Source organism: Salmo salar, chromosome 14, assembly GCF_965601325.2.
Source record: "Salmo salar chromosome 14, fSalSal1, whole genome shotgun sequence".
NCBI lineage: Eukaryota > Metazoa > Chordata > Actinopteri > Salmoniformes > Salmonidae > Salmo > Salmo salar.
Genome location: NC_138304.1, coordinates 37,353,581 through 37,366,242, shown reverse-complemented (window position 1 = coordinate 37,366,242; position 12,662 = coordinate 37,353,581). Strand labels below are relative to the sequence as shown.

General features: G+C 43.7%; 2 protein-coding genes across 5 annotated transcripts; one reads left to right on the top strand and one right to left on the bottom strand.

Annotated features, from left to right (window-relative positions):
* Positions 1–1,344: 1,344 nt before the first annotated feature.
* On the top strand, positions 1,345–6,863 carry rnf212b (E3 ubiquitin-protein ligase RNF212B). Of its 3 annotated transcripts, none has more exons than XR_014380352.1 (14): positions 1,345–1,651; positions 2,005–2,142; positions 2,274–2,326; positions 2,459–2,533; positions 2,683–2,789; positions 2,884–2,944; positions 3,073–3,101; positions 3,204–3,247; positions 3,407–3,431; positions 3,588–3,651; positions 3,775–3,838; positions 4,057–4,146; positions 5,726–5,814; positions 6,000–6,863. XR_014380352.1 is itself a non-coding variant. In XM_082960949.1 (14 exons), the coding sequence occupies exons 2-13, from the start codon at positions 2,037–2,039 to the stop codon at positions 5,808–5,810; spliced, it is 741 nt and encodes a 246-aa protein (XP_082817075.1). In that variant the 5' UTR covers positions 1,374–1,651; positions 2,005–2,036; the 3' UTR covers positions 5,811–5,814; positions 6,000–6,863. The 3 variants fall into 3 exon arrangements, 2 of the variants coding, with proteins under 2 accessions (XP_082817075.1, XP_013996266.1); XM_082960949.1 differs by having other exon boundaries at positions 1,374–1,651; positions 3,207–3,247; positions 4,057–4,087; XM_014140791.3 differs by having other exon boundaries at positions 1,374–1,651; positions 4,057–4,087.
* A 251-nt stretch (positions 6,864–7,114) lies between these two features.
* homeza (homeobox and leucine zipper encoding a) lies at positions 7,115–12,402 on the bottom strand. Of its 2 annotated transcripts, XM_045694278.2 has the most exons (4): positions 11,998–12,402; positions 11,711–11,791; positions 10,408–10,519; positions 7,115–9,979 (listed from the first exon to the last, which is right to left on the bottom strand). In XM_045694278.2, the coding sequence occupies exon 4, from the start codon at positions 9,949–9,951 to the stop codon at positions 7,864–7,866; it is 2,088 nt and encodes a 695-aa protein (XP_045550234.1). In that variant the 5' UTR covers positions 9,952–9,979; positions 10,408–10,519; positions 11,711–11,791; positions 11,998–12,402; the 3' UTR covers positions 7,115–7,863. The 2 variants fall into 2 exon arrangements, with proteins under 2 accessions (XP_045550234.1, XP_045550235.1); XM_045694279.2 differs by lacking the exon at positions 11,711–11,791.
* Between the last annotated feature and the right edge of the window lie 260 nt (positions 12,403–12,662).

The window sequence follows — 12,662 nt, the reverse complement described above, 5'->3', positions numbered from 1 at the left end:
GTACCAAAAGATGTCTGCAGCATTGAAGGTCAATAAGAACACAGTGGCCTCCATCATTCTGAAATGGAAGAAGTTTGGAACCACCAAGACCCTTCCTACAGCTGGCCAAACTGAGCAATTGGGGGAGAAGGGCCTTGGTCAGGGAGGTGACCAAGAAACTGATGGTCACTCTGACAGAACCCCATAGTTCCTCTGTGGAGATGGGAGAACCTTCCAGAAGGACAACCATCTCTGCAGCACTCCACCAATCAGGCCTTTCTGGTAGACTGGCCAGACGAAAGCCACTCCTCAGTAAAAGGCACATGACAGTGTGCTTGGAGTTTGCCAAAAGGCACCTAGATGACTTTCAAACCATGAGAAAACAAGATTCTCTGGTCTGATGAAACCAAGATTGAACTCTTTGCCCTGAATGCCAAGCGTCACATCTGGAGGAAACCAGGCACCACTCATCACCTGGCCAATACCATCCCTAAGGTGGAGCATGGTGGTGGCAGCATCATGCTGTGGGGATGTTTTTCAGAGGCAGGGACTGGGAGACTAGGCAGGATTGAGGGGAGGTTGAATGGAGCAAAGTACAGAGAGATCCTTGATGTAAACCTGCTCCAGAGCGCTCAGCACCTCAGATTAGGATGATCACCTTCCAACAGGACAACGACCCTAACACACAGCCAAGACAACACAGGAGTGGCTTCGGGACAAGTCTCTGAATGTCCTTGAGTGGCCCAGACAGAGCCTGGACTTGAACTCGATTTAACATCTCTGGAGAGACCTGAAAATAGCTGTGCAGCAATGCTCCCCATCCAGCCTGACAGAGTTTGAGAGGATATGCAAAGAAGAATGGGAGAAACTCCCCAAATACAAGTGTGCCAAGATTAGTGTCATACCCCAAAAAACTTGAGGCTGTAATCGCTGTCAAAGGTGCTTCAACAAAGTACTGAGTAAAGGGTCTGAATACTTACGTAAATGTAATTTTTACGTAATTATTTTTGTTATACATTTGCAACATTTTCCAAAAACCTGTTTTTGCTTTGTCATTATGGGGTATTGTGTGCAGATTGATGAGGGGGAAAAAACTATTGAATCCATTTTAGAATAAGGCTAAAATACTTTACCAATGCGCTGCAGGCCTACACAAATGTGAAAGACTAACAACAGGATTAATGATTAGCCACTGTTCTTAGTTTAGTCATTTTTCCTGCTTAAACATGGATATTTTGGAAATCCAAGGTGAAATTGAGCAAACAATGACCAGGGTATTGATACTGTTGTGACAGGTACATCTGTTGCGCACGTGTTTTTGCTCGGTCTTGTCATACAATATTGACAATGGAATACACTTTTAATATTTTATAAACCATATAGTTCTCATCAAAGACATATCTTAGCAGGAGTCCAGGTAATTTTGTTCACTGGAATTTCTCTCTGCACGGTTACCGTATCATGTGAAGGGATAAAATTGGGTAACCATCCATACTTCTACTAATTTAGCGCGCTATGGAGGACTCGACCAATCAACGACGCGCGCGCATTCAACGGTACCAACACCCTGAGGTGCAGGAGAACAGGACTAGTAGCTACAGTAAAAATATAAAATAAAGCAGACTTTTCAGCGCCTCATCTTCACGTTGATGGTCAACATTTCGAAACGAAGGTAGTCAACAACATTGGAATTAGTCATATTTCATATTTGAGTGTGTCTGACGTGGTTTCTCTGCCCTGCATCACTTTACAACCTTATGCTAGCTAGCTGGTTTTGCTAGGTAACGTTAGCTGCTAAGCTAGGATTACTGGCTAGTCATACTCAGACTAGGTTTCAAACCAGTCATTTGATCATATCTCATGTTAGCTAGCTGGCTAGTTTGCTAGCGACACAAAAGTCCAATTGATACGCAAACTTGAGACAATAAACCGGGTTAAAATGCATGAATATATCTAGTTAACGTTATCATGATGGAATCCAGTCATCCTGAATTCTATCCTTTCTCTCCACGGTTTTGTGTCAAGATTCAAGAGCTAGTAAAGAACAAGGCATTGGGATGGACTGGTTCCACTGTAACAGCTGCTTCCGAAGAGAGGGGCAGAACTTTGCTGTCTCCAGCTGTGGTCACATCTGCTGTGAAGGCTGCATCAATCCTAATAAAAGTATGACTGTTGTCATTTCCCTGTCCCCCGCCCACACCCATCCTATGGTCCCACCCATCCTATGGTCCCAGATCTTTTCTTATTTCATACTGTTGTGTTGTCTCGAAATGTAGCCTTTTTCCCCCCCTCAGAACATTGCACTGTGTGTGGAGCCAGCTGCAATTACCTGGCCATCTCAGACCAGGTTGGTTTAATTTTTTCAATTCAATGACTGTCACTGATTCATCAACAGCAACATGTAGCCTACCCAGTAAATCAAGTGTCCCTCATCTCTACATACTTTCTTCTCCCTACATCACTCTTCCTATATTGGAAGATGAAGCCTCAGGAGCAGGTGTTCTTCAAAGACCCTGTGAAGCTCATTCATTCTCGTCTGGAGCACATAGCACAGGTTCAACTCTGTTTTACATTTTGTGTTAGGTGTATTTGATATAAAGGTTGCGGGGTAAAAGCAGTGTAAAAATTAAAGTTAAACACAAATGTTTATTATGGGTCTACCAGCGCAGCACCTATTTGTACAATGATATCTCTGCCTATCAGATTGCTCTATTCCAGCGAAGGCAGAAGGAAAGGGTCATTGTCTACTTCAAAAACAAATCTATGGAGCTGGAGAGGAGACTGAAGGATGTCACAGATCAGTGTTACAGGTTCAGTAACAACAACTGATAGTATGTTACTATTATTCTTCTGTCTTCAGTCAATTACAGTGACATTTCTTTCTCTCGCATAACCTTTATGCAGGCAAGTTTTAGAGCTGAAAAGAGAGAATGCCGAGTTGAAGAAACCTCTCTCTCAGAGGAGGGTATGATTTTCAGTGTGTTTAGCATCGAATGTCTTTGAGCATTAGCAAAAACTGTCTTTTGACTTTGATTAATCAAGTATGCTATTGCTGTCACAATACTCATTTTAGACTTTCCTCTCTTTTCACAGGCATCACCTGGACAATTTCAAACAAATGGGTATAAGTCTACTATTTATCACATCTGAGAAAAATATTTTCAATATGTTGTCATTATCTCATAAGCCCAAAGCGTTTACTGACAACTGATCTGTTTCCCTAGCAGTGCCCAAAGGATGTCTCTTCCAGTGGCTGTTACCTCCCCAGGTAAAGATGAATGTTGATGGGTTGTGGTCAGAGGCATTTCAGAGATCTTAGCAAGACGATACAATTTAAATGAATCCCCAATAGGAGAAATTCCATTCCATTTTAAACCTCAGATGAGCAATGGTGTGTAACTTTCCTTATCTGTCCTTACACTTACAGTCACCCCTCGCTCACGTCCTGTTAGGTAGGAGATATATGAATGTGGTTGCACAGACAGGCATGTATGCATACACACATCACACTGACTGTCTAACACAGCAGTCTTTCAAACACGATGTCCTATATTCTCTCAATTTATTAAATTCAGAGATATTTTCACCTGTCAATAACTGTGTTTCAGCCACCAAAGCTTTGCTGAAACCCAGGAGAGATTCAGAGATAGAAACCCTAGGCTCACCCTTGCAGTGAGTTTTCATTCCTTCTTTGCTAAAGCAGTTTTCATGTCCCTTCTCTGTCTTAACTGTAGCAGACTGAGAAACCCTCCTCCAGTAAGTGTCTTTTCTTATCTCTCCTGCTCCCGCTTTCAGACTCCGCCTGGTTCTGCCACATCAATCTCCAGCCTGAGCTCTCTGCACGAGCGTGGTGGCTTCAGTGAGTGGCACAAAACATTTTCATGCCAAACATTTTTGAAAGATGTCACAGAAATATATCAACAATCCACAAACGGATGGTTAAAGATTGGCATAGAATTGTCTTAGCATACCATGGTAGTTCATTCAAGCAACACATCTATTTTTCTGTAAATCACTTTGAACATCAAACTGTCAAATGTGGGACTGAAATGTTTATTTTTTTCTCTCTTCTTATAGGGACTCCCACCATTATTAGCACTCCCACCCGGTAAGAATTGATGAATATCAGTTGATTTCCATTTCCATGGTGCATCGTTGAAAGTAGCGGTAAGGGTGGATTTACATTAGTAACGCTGTAGTAAGATCGCTCTTCAATATCAGATTTGCTACTTTTCTGTTTTCGCTATCCTTACTTCAGCCTTTGGATGTGGTGTGACCAAAGCCACGTTCCTGCTTCATGCATGTGTGTGCACCTATTAGCGTACCGTAAATACCATAGTATATAGACAAACAAAATAAGGAACGCACATCAAACTATACAGAAGCATCTCATCTAAACCATAATGTTGCACTCTTGGTTAATTCAATGATTCACAAATGTGTTAATATTTTAAGCCTTTAATTTGCAGTTTGGCTAACAGAAAAAATGCTATCTACAGGTATTAAGGTAATTCTTACAGGTACATGTAGTGTGGGAGATTCTCATTTGGACAAAAGACAGTCCTCTCCTCGATTCCTCCGTTTTCACTCCTTCATGACCCAGAAACTGATCATTGGCTGTGTCAATTACACTGAACAAAAATATAAAAGCAACATGTAAAGACATTTTCATACACACAAAAAGCTTTTCTCTCAAATTTGTTTACATCCCTGTTAGTGAGCATTTCTCCTTTGCTAAGATAATCCATCCACCTGACAGGTGTGGCATATCAAGAAGCTGATTAAACAGCATGATCATTAAACAGGTGGACCTTGTGCCAGGGACAAAAAAAGGCCATTCTAAAATGTGCAGTTTTGGCACACAATGCCACAGATGTCTGAAGTTTTGCCATGCTGACTGCAGGAATGTCCACCAAAGCTGTTGCCAGATAATTGATTGAACATTTCTCTACCATAAGCTGCCTCCGTCGTAGTTTTAGAGAATTTGACAGTACGTCCAACTGGCATTACAACCGCAGACCACGTGTAACCACGCCAGCCCAGGACCTCCACATCCGGCTTCTTCACCTGCTGGATCGTCTGAAACCAGCCATCCGGACAGCTGATGAAACTGTGGGTTTGCACAACAGAAGAACTTCTGCACAAACTGTCAGAAACCGTCTAGGGAAGCTCATCTGCGTGCTTGTCGTCCTCATCAGGGTCTCGACCTGACTTCAGTGGACACAACTCACCTTCGATGGCATGCTGGAGAAATGTGCTCTTTGCGGATGAAACCCGGGTAACTGTACCGCGACAAGATCTTGAGGCTCATTGTTTTCTGAACCATGCACCTACTTTTTTTTTTTTTTTTAAGGTATCTGTGACCAACAGATGCATATCAGTATTCCGAGTCATGTGAAATCCGTAGATTAGGCCCTAATGAATTTATTTAAAATTGACTGATTTCCTTACATAAACTGTAACTCAGTAAAATCTTTGAAATTGTTGCATGTTGGAATATTTTTGTTCATTATAAATTAGCAGGAATGAAGTGGAGTGGAGTGTCCTCGCCTCCTCAGCTCTAGGAAGCACAACTACCCTACCTGAATCCTTTGCAGAAGAGTTGTGTGGGAGACATCTCTCAGAGAGCTGAATCTAGATCTGTCTCTTTACACTACAAAAGTATCATTCCTGGGACTGTGTCATCAAAGTAGTTTAGTGTAGAGGCCCAAAGCTAAATGAGCAAACCTATCTCCCCAATTCTCAGGTCTGAGAATCTGACTCCGAACATTTTCCAGTTCTTGACTGGGCCATCGCTGCACTCCCCAAGGCCTTTCAGAAATGGCCAGTAAACCGGTAGGTTATTGTGTCATGCTGTCTCATACCGACTTCATTTCAATTCGTGACAAAATTGAAATCCAGTGGAATTTAGGTCTTAAATTAAGTAGCTCCTAAAGTGACTGGAGTTGAAATGGCAAAGACCCAACTTTGGGTTCAATACGTGTCCTTAACTATTTTGGCACTCTTACTTTTTTCTGCAGAATCTGATGAACAGCTGACCCCGATCTCAAAAAGCACAGGGAAGCAGTTAACACACACAAAATTGTTTTTGTTTTTTTACTTGATTCCAGTGATGCAGTTGTGCAAATGTTAAATTGAACAATACAACATTAAAAAGACATGCTCCGGTACTTTGGCAAAAAAATTTTTTTACCTCCCGCTTTGTCAAAGTGTAGTTCATATATGCATAATCTATGAGCAGAATTAATGTTAGCCACAAAATCCCTAGTTTGAAAATACTTTTCTTGAAACTGTGCAGCACCATTTCCCCTACATTTCACCCCACATGGACCAGCCTCTTAACAATTTGAGTTCTAGCCCTTGCATTGAGTGGAAGCTAGCAAGAGGCCTGCCCAGCATTATCCAATGAGGTTGCAGGACGGGCCCAACGACTCAGTGGAAACAGTAGAGAGCAATGACGTAGTACCCAATTTTCAGGGACCACTTTTGGCTTGGGAGTGCTACTTTCACAACTACTAAATATAAAAGATACAAAAGTACTGAAGAATCTCTGACTTTTGAAATGAGTGCCATGTGTCCAGTTAAGTAGAAAATTGAAAAACTGTTTACAACTACAATTAAAGGGATCGGTAACTGAGAATAGTGTTAAGACAAACATTTCTCCTTCAACCCTCTACAGCATTCTTGTACATCCTTTGTAATGTTATCATAGCTAATAGGAAAAAAAACATTTACACTGTAGAAAATGTTGCTTAATGTTGATTAAAATACTTTTACTGGTATACCTGGATGAATGTAACATGTCATTTTCCTCTCAGAGGCATAGAAAATGGCCTGCACAAAACACTACTTATTGCTTTGGATTAAAGTGGACTAAAACAATCTATTATGCTTCAGTCCCTTCTCTGCTGAACTGAATTTGGTTGGATTACACAATTCCAGTGACTTCTTTTGCCCCTCAATCCCCTCACACAAATGCTCAATATAGGACGAATACTGTCCCCACCAATCTGGGGCATGGACCTAGGTGAAATAAACTGAAAACCCAACGATAAAATAAGCCTATGTTGCAGCCCTTCACAGGTAAACAGAAATTGAGACAGGTGAGCAGAGTTATAAATACAGGACCAAAGAGTGCAGTTCAGTATCTTCAGTTTATCCAAAATATGGTTTGAACTTCACTTTAAAACATTGCAGGTCAGTGCAAACTGCATAACAATTTTAATAGGAATTCAATTTTTCTGAAAAGGAATGCATTTAATAAACATCACAGCTAAAATGTCAGGGCTCAAAAATTCAAGTGCAACCTGTCTATTCAGAAGTATTACGTGTGGATGTCCAGTTTGTTTTTGTAAAAAGGACATGTAGGTTGTAAAGGAATGATTACTACTTTAAGTGATTAATCAGTGTCTTTACCCTAAGACTCATAAATGATGTTGTGTTTTCCCAGTGCAGTTTCACTTCTGTAAAATACAGAACTAAACTACAGTACCTAAGGAGCTCCAACCAATCCATACATTTTATCCAGTTAATATGTTTATACAACACTGGACTACAAATTATATAACACAAAATAGGGGGGGGGGGGGGTAATTGAACCAGTGTACTATGTACTGTCCTGTCTACAGTAGGCAGCACCATCAGGATTTAATGTCCAAACTTATGAAAAAAAGGAATGCAGCAATAATTCAGCACAGTTGCAAAATCTGTGCTGATAGTAAGCATTTAAGAGTCACACCTGCTCACATTAAAGCAAAGTAATTCAATATGAAAAGTTTGTCAAATTTATGTGAAATTCTGGGTAAGACATGATCAGTCTTGTCCTCTGTAAAAGAGAGAGACACTGCTACTTTCCAACCCCTACCAGCCCACAAGTTCCTCATCTCAATCAGTAACATTGGGCTCTGGGTCAATTGCCTTGCTCTCCTGAGATGCAAACCAGTCCCGCACCTGCTGGTAGCTCATTCGTGACTTTTTGCAAAGGGCATCAAGGTCTTTCTCGTGAAGAACCCCTGTCGAGCGATGGTAAACCTCCAGCGGATTGATGTCCGGGGAATCTGCAGTGGATGTTGGTGCTGTTGCGCCATTCACTTGAGACTTTCGTTTGCGGCTACCCGTAACCCGAGGGGTTCCACTAGAACTGTTTCCACCACTGCCATTTTGCTGTGTGGCTAGTTCAGCCAGGAATTGCTCTCGGAATTGCTCACGGACCCCCTGCACCCAACGTAGCTGACCATTTTTAACAGCATAGCGCGTATCCCCAAACCACTGGCTGACGTCTGCACGAGGCAAGCCTGTGAGCTCTACCAGCTGGGTGTAGTCCTCACTCTTAGGCCACTGGCACCGCAAGAAGTGCTCCTTTAGTATGTCCAGTTGTTCCTTGGTCTTCCGTGGTCGGCCAGCGGGTGTAAGAAGAGGAGACGAGGATGAGGGAGGACTGGAGAGAGACAGGGCTGTCAGTGAGGCTTTGGCTGAGCGAGCAGACCTCTGCACCGTGCTGGTGCTAGTAGAACTACGCTTATTAGCAGTCAAAGTTGAAGGGGTGGTAGAATACGAGGTGGGGGAGGAAGTGGAGATGGTAACAGCTGATGGTGGTTGTTTAACCTCTGGGTTCTTACTGCCCCTAAAGTGTAGAGGCTTTTCTTGTTTCACCACCCCCTCGTTCTCTTCCTTAACAGTTTCAGTGTGAACTGAGGCTTCCTCCGCAACCTCGTCCTCCTCCGCCTCCACTCCCACTGCTCCCTCCCCAAATGCCTCCAAGCTGTTTGACAGAAAGTTCTGGAAGAAGTGTGAATCTTTCACCCCATTGCTGCGAGCTCCCTTCTCTTGAGCCCTTCCCTGCACTTCAACACCATATTCTTGATCCCGAGGCCTGTGTGCTACGAGTGGAAGAGGTCGAAGTTGCTGAGACTCGTTCTTTGCATCTCCTGTGGTCAACTGAGGATAGACCATGGATGTTCCAAGCAGTCCACGCCCATTTCTAAGCTGGTACCGGCTGTCGCTGAACCACTTGCGGATGTCATTGCGGCTCAGGCTGGTTTCCTCCTGTAGGCGTCGGAGCTCAGTCTCTGCTGGCCAGTTTTCCCGCAGGAAGCTGCTGCGAAGGACTGCAAGTTGGGCTTTGGTCTTTTTGTAGCGTCCGCGTTGTTGTTGCTGTGGAGAGCCAAGTGAGGTCTCAGAGAGGCTCAGGGAAGCATCAGTTGCGGTAGTTGCTGGCATGTCCACAGGAGGGCGGTAGTAGTATGAATCCTGAGGGGGTGGGAGAGAGGAACTGAAATGTTGGACAGTGGCGGCTGGTTTGCAGGGTTCTGGGGTCTCATGTCTGGCTCGTTTTCTTGGGTGAAGCAGGTAGGAGTGAAGACCATTATTAATTTGATCATCGTCCTCTGCCTCCACAGATATTGCCCCACACCCATTCCTCATTTTTATCTCCTTCTCATTTGCATAGTCGTTAGTCCGCTCAGGTCCGGCCAGCTTGCGACGCGTCTCCTCAATCTCCTCTGAGGCCCAGCTGATGCCATATTTGATTCTCTGCACCATGAACCAGACCTTGACTTTGTCCAGAGGCAGGGCACAGAGCCGTGCCAATGCATTCACCTCACGAGATGTTGGGTATGGGAACACATTGAATGCCTGGACCAGCTCTGGGATGGTGTCAAGCTCACGTGTCTGATCTGACTGTGTCCATACTAGCTTCAGGCCCTCAGAGACCAAAGGCAGGCACACCACAGAGTTATGGTTGGTGCTGAAACTAACACCCCCATCTCTGCCCTCGCTTACATCACTGTCTGTTGCACTGGGGTCAGAGGATAGATTGCTCTTTCCATTGGTGATCTGATAGTGTGAAGTCTTGGAGGAATGCGGGGAGGCATGCTTTCCTTCATTCTCTGTCCATGTGACATCACACTGGGATAACTCCTTCATGTTTACCTCCAGCCCTATTCTTCTGTTACAGTCAACGTGTGTTGCCATCGGTGATGTCACCGCCCGTTACTCCAGTCTGGTAGAGATACGATAAAGATATCAAATACATTGTGTGCTTTATAAATTGATTTTAACATTAACAGTGAGAAATCACACTGGAGGTTGCCAATGTCTAGACACTATAATGGTGTCATGTGCTTTAGGGGAAAATGTGTCAAAGGAGCAGTATATGAGTCACAGTCTGGATGAAAGTATCTAGAGGAGGACTTTCTATTCCCAAAGTCAAAGACCTGACAGCTGTTTCCCCTCCCCCCTCTTAAGTCACACTCCCTTCTCAAAGTCTCACCATGAAGCTGGTCGTATACCCTCTGTCCAGATTGTGCTCCCCTCCCCCTTGGAACCAAAGTGTGGTGATTGACTTTTGTGTTGTGAGGGTGGGGTGTATAGTCGGGGTCTCGGGGGGGGGGGGGGCTGTGAGAAATCTGCCACAGGCGCTTCTCTTACCCGTTTCCAGCACTGGCTTTGTTCCGTCGTCCTTGTTTCCCTTCAAGTCGTCAGTCCTCAGAATCAAGTTTGACCCCCCCCCGACAGAGGCAGTGAGGCACAGCAGAAACACCTATGGAAAGACAAGAGATTGAGCAATTGACATATTCAATGTGTAGGCAATTCATACATGATAAAACACACATAAATAAAACATTGTCAAAAAACTGCTAAAGCAGAGGCATTGACTTTATACAAAAGGCCAACTTGAAGGAATTTATGTGCAACCTCTGTCCTTATCTGACCAAAAGCACAAGTTCATTGTCAATTCACAGAGCAAATTATGACATGCAACAGGGGTAAATTTAAAGTAATTTCCCCCTGACAAACACACAAAACTGGGATTTAATCCAAGTGCCCATACTCAAGCGGTCTATTTACCTTGGCGGGCCACAGTGTGCATGTCCCAGACTGGCACTGTAACACCCGATTCAACTTACTTTGATGACCAATACCGAACCTTCGTTAGCGGAATCAGGTGTGTATGATGAATGAATAAGTGTGCAGGGCTGTGACAAATGACGCACACCCTGTGTCCTTCCAGCTCGGATTTCACATGATGATTACCACAGCACAGGGTTTCCCAAACTCAGCCCTTGGTCTTCCCAATGATGCACGTTTTAGTTTTTGCCCTAGTACTACACAGCTGATTTAAATAATCAATGCTTGATGAGGTGATTATTTTAATCAGATGTGTAGTGTTGAGGCAAAAAAACAACCAATACACCCCTGGGAGGCCCCAGGACCGAGTTTCGGAAATCCTGCGATTGCATAATAAACAAACTAACACGAAAAGAAACTGGGAGTGAAGTATTTGAGAAGTTAGATCAAGTTAAGCTGACCAATTTAAGAGCCTGACGGTCTGGAATATCTAGTATCGGAACCCAGAACCAAATCACTCAAGTGATTAGCGAACTAAATGTATCCTGCTGCGTTCTGTTGGAACTGGTTCTCGGAAGTTATTAGTTCATATCCCAAAAATGATTGGGCCAACCAGGGAGCGAGCAAACTAGTAGCCCGTTAACATTTTATATATTGCCGACGACAGAAAGATAGTCGGCGCTTTGTTAACAGTAACCAGGCCTTATGTCATACATCAAGACAGCATACGATGTTAAACAGCTCACAGGTTGGAGCAGTGGCTATGACAATAGGCCTACCCTTCCGATGTCTTGATCCTTTGTGGCGTACTAGCTAAAATGGTCAGACTGCACAAGCGCACTCACACGGACACGCTTCAGTAATAACAAAAATAAAAACTTACCGGAATCATGTATTTCACCCCGTCTTCTCTGGGGTTGGATAAAGTGAAACAAAATATCCCAATCTTCTCTTTTGTTAATGGCTGAAGTTGGAGAGAACAATACCGTTTGTCTGACCCTGATGCTTTATTTATCCGTCGAACGTCAAACGGGTTCTCGTTTCGGAAACAATTCTAGAACTTTGTAGCTGTCTCAAGTTGAGACCCAAACTGATACTTGATATTATACGGCTTTAGAATTGAATAATCGATGTGTTAATTGTTTGAAATTGTTTCCTTACTGTACCTACCCCCCTTGGTCCGTTGTTGCTTTTGTTCTGTAAATCCGAAAGTGTGTCGTGTCCGGCCAAATCGAGGCTAGGAGGACCAGGAACTCAGAGCACCCCCCTCCCTCAGTATCTCCCGAGTGACGGTAAAGAGGGTGTGCCATTCTATGCAAAGTAAGACAGGGATTGGAAGAAGGAGGTGCCTGTCATTTGGGACTGGTCGGCAAAATAACTATTCCATTACACGCTTATAGGAACCGCAATCGCCATGTTTGTAAGGTTGTCTTAGTTGTTTAGAAAGAGTACGTTCAGATTCCAGTGAGCGCATTAGGCCAACGATGGTCTATTATATTGACAAGATAGTCAAGTGACCGCTCTAACAATGGAAGTACATGTAATCGAAAGCAGGCGGGAGGAACGAGATCAGGTGGGACCATTCTAGCCAATGAGAGGGCAGAGACGCGTGTGAACAACAGGCCATAGAGATAGATGACTCATCTTTGTATCTGTGCCATTATAGTCTCTGTGACAACATGGGCAGCGCAATTGAGCAAGGCCTAGTCAATTTTCTTAATTTGTTGATTGCGCCCAACTCATAGGAATCCCCACCTAGTTTATTACATAAAACATGTGTAAGCCCTCGATGGCAATGTCCATGCTAAAGTGGAGCTGCGTTCAGTACGTTTTTA

Excerpts from the sequence above, each read along its gene's own strand:
- rnf212b (XM_014140791.3), top strand. The coding sequence starts at position 2,037 with ATGGACTGGTTCCACTGTAACAGCTGCTTCCGAAGAGAGGGGCAGAAC. Across the intron at positions 2,327-2,458 it reads ACCTGGCCATCTCAGACCAG|ATGAAGCCTCAGGAGCAGGT; the intron begins GTTGGTTTAATT and ends CTATATTGGAAG. Across the intron at positions 3,652-3,774 it reads ACCCTAGGCTCACCCTTGCA|ACTCCGCCTGGTTCTGCCAC; the intron begins GTGAGTTTTCAT and ends TCCCGCTTTCAG.
- homeza (XM_045694278.2), bottom strand. The coding sequence starts at position 9,951 with ATGGCAACACACGTTGACTGTAACAGAAGAATAGGGCTGGAGGTAAAC.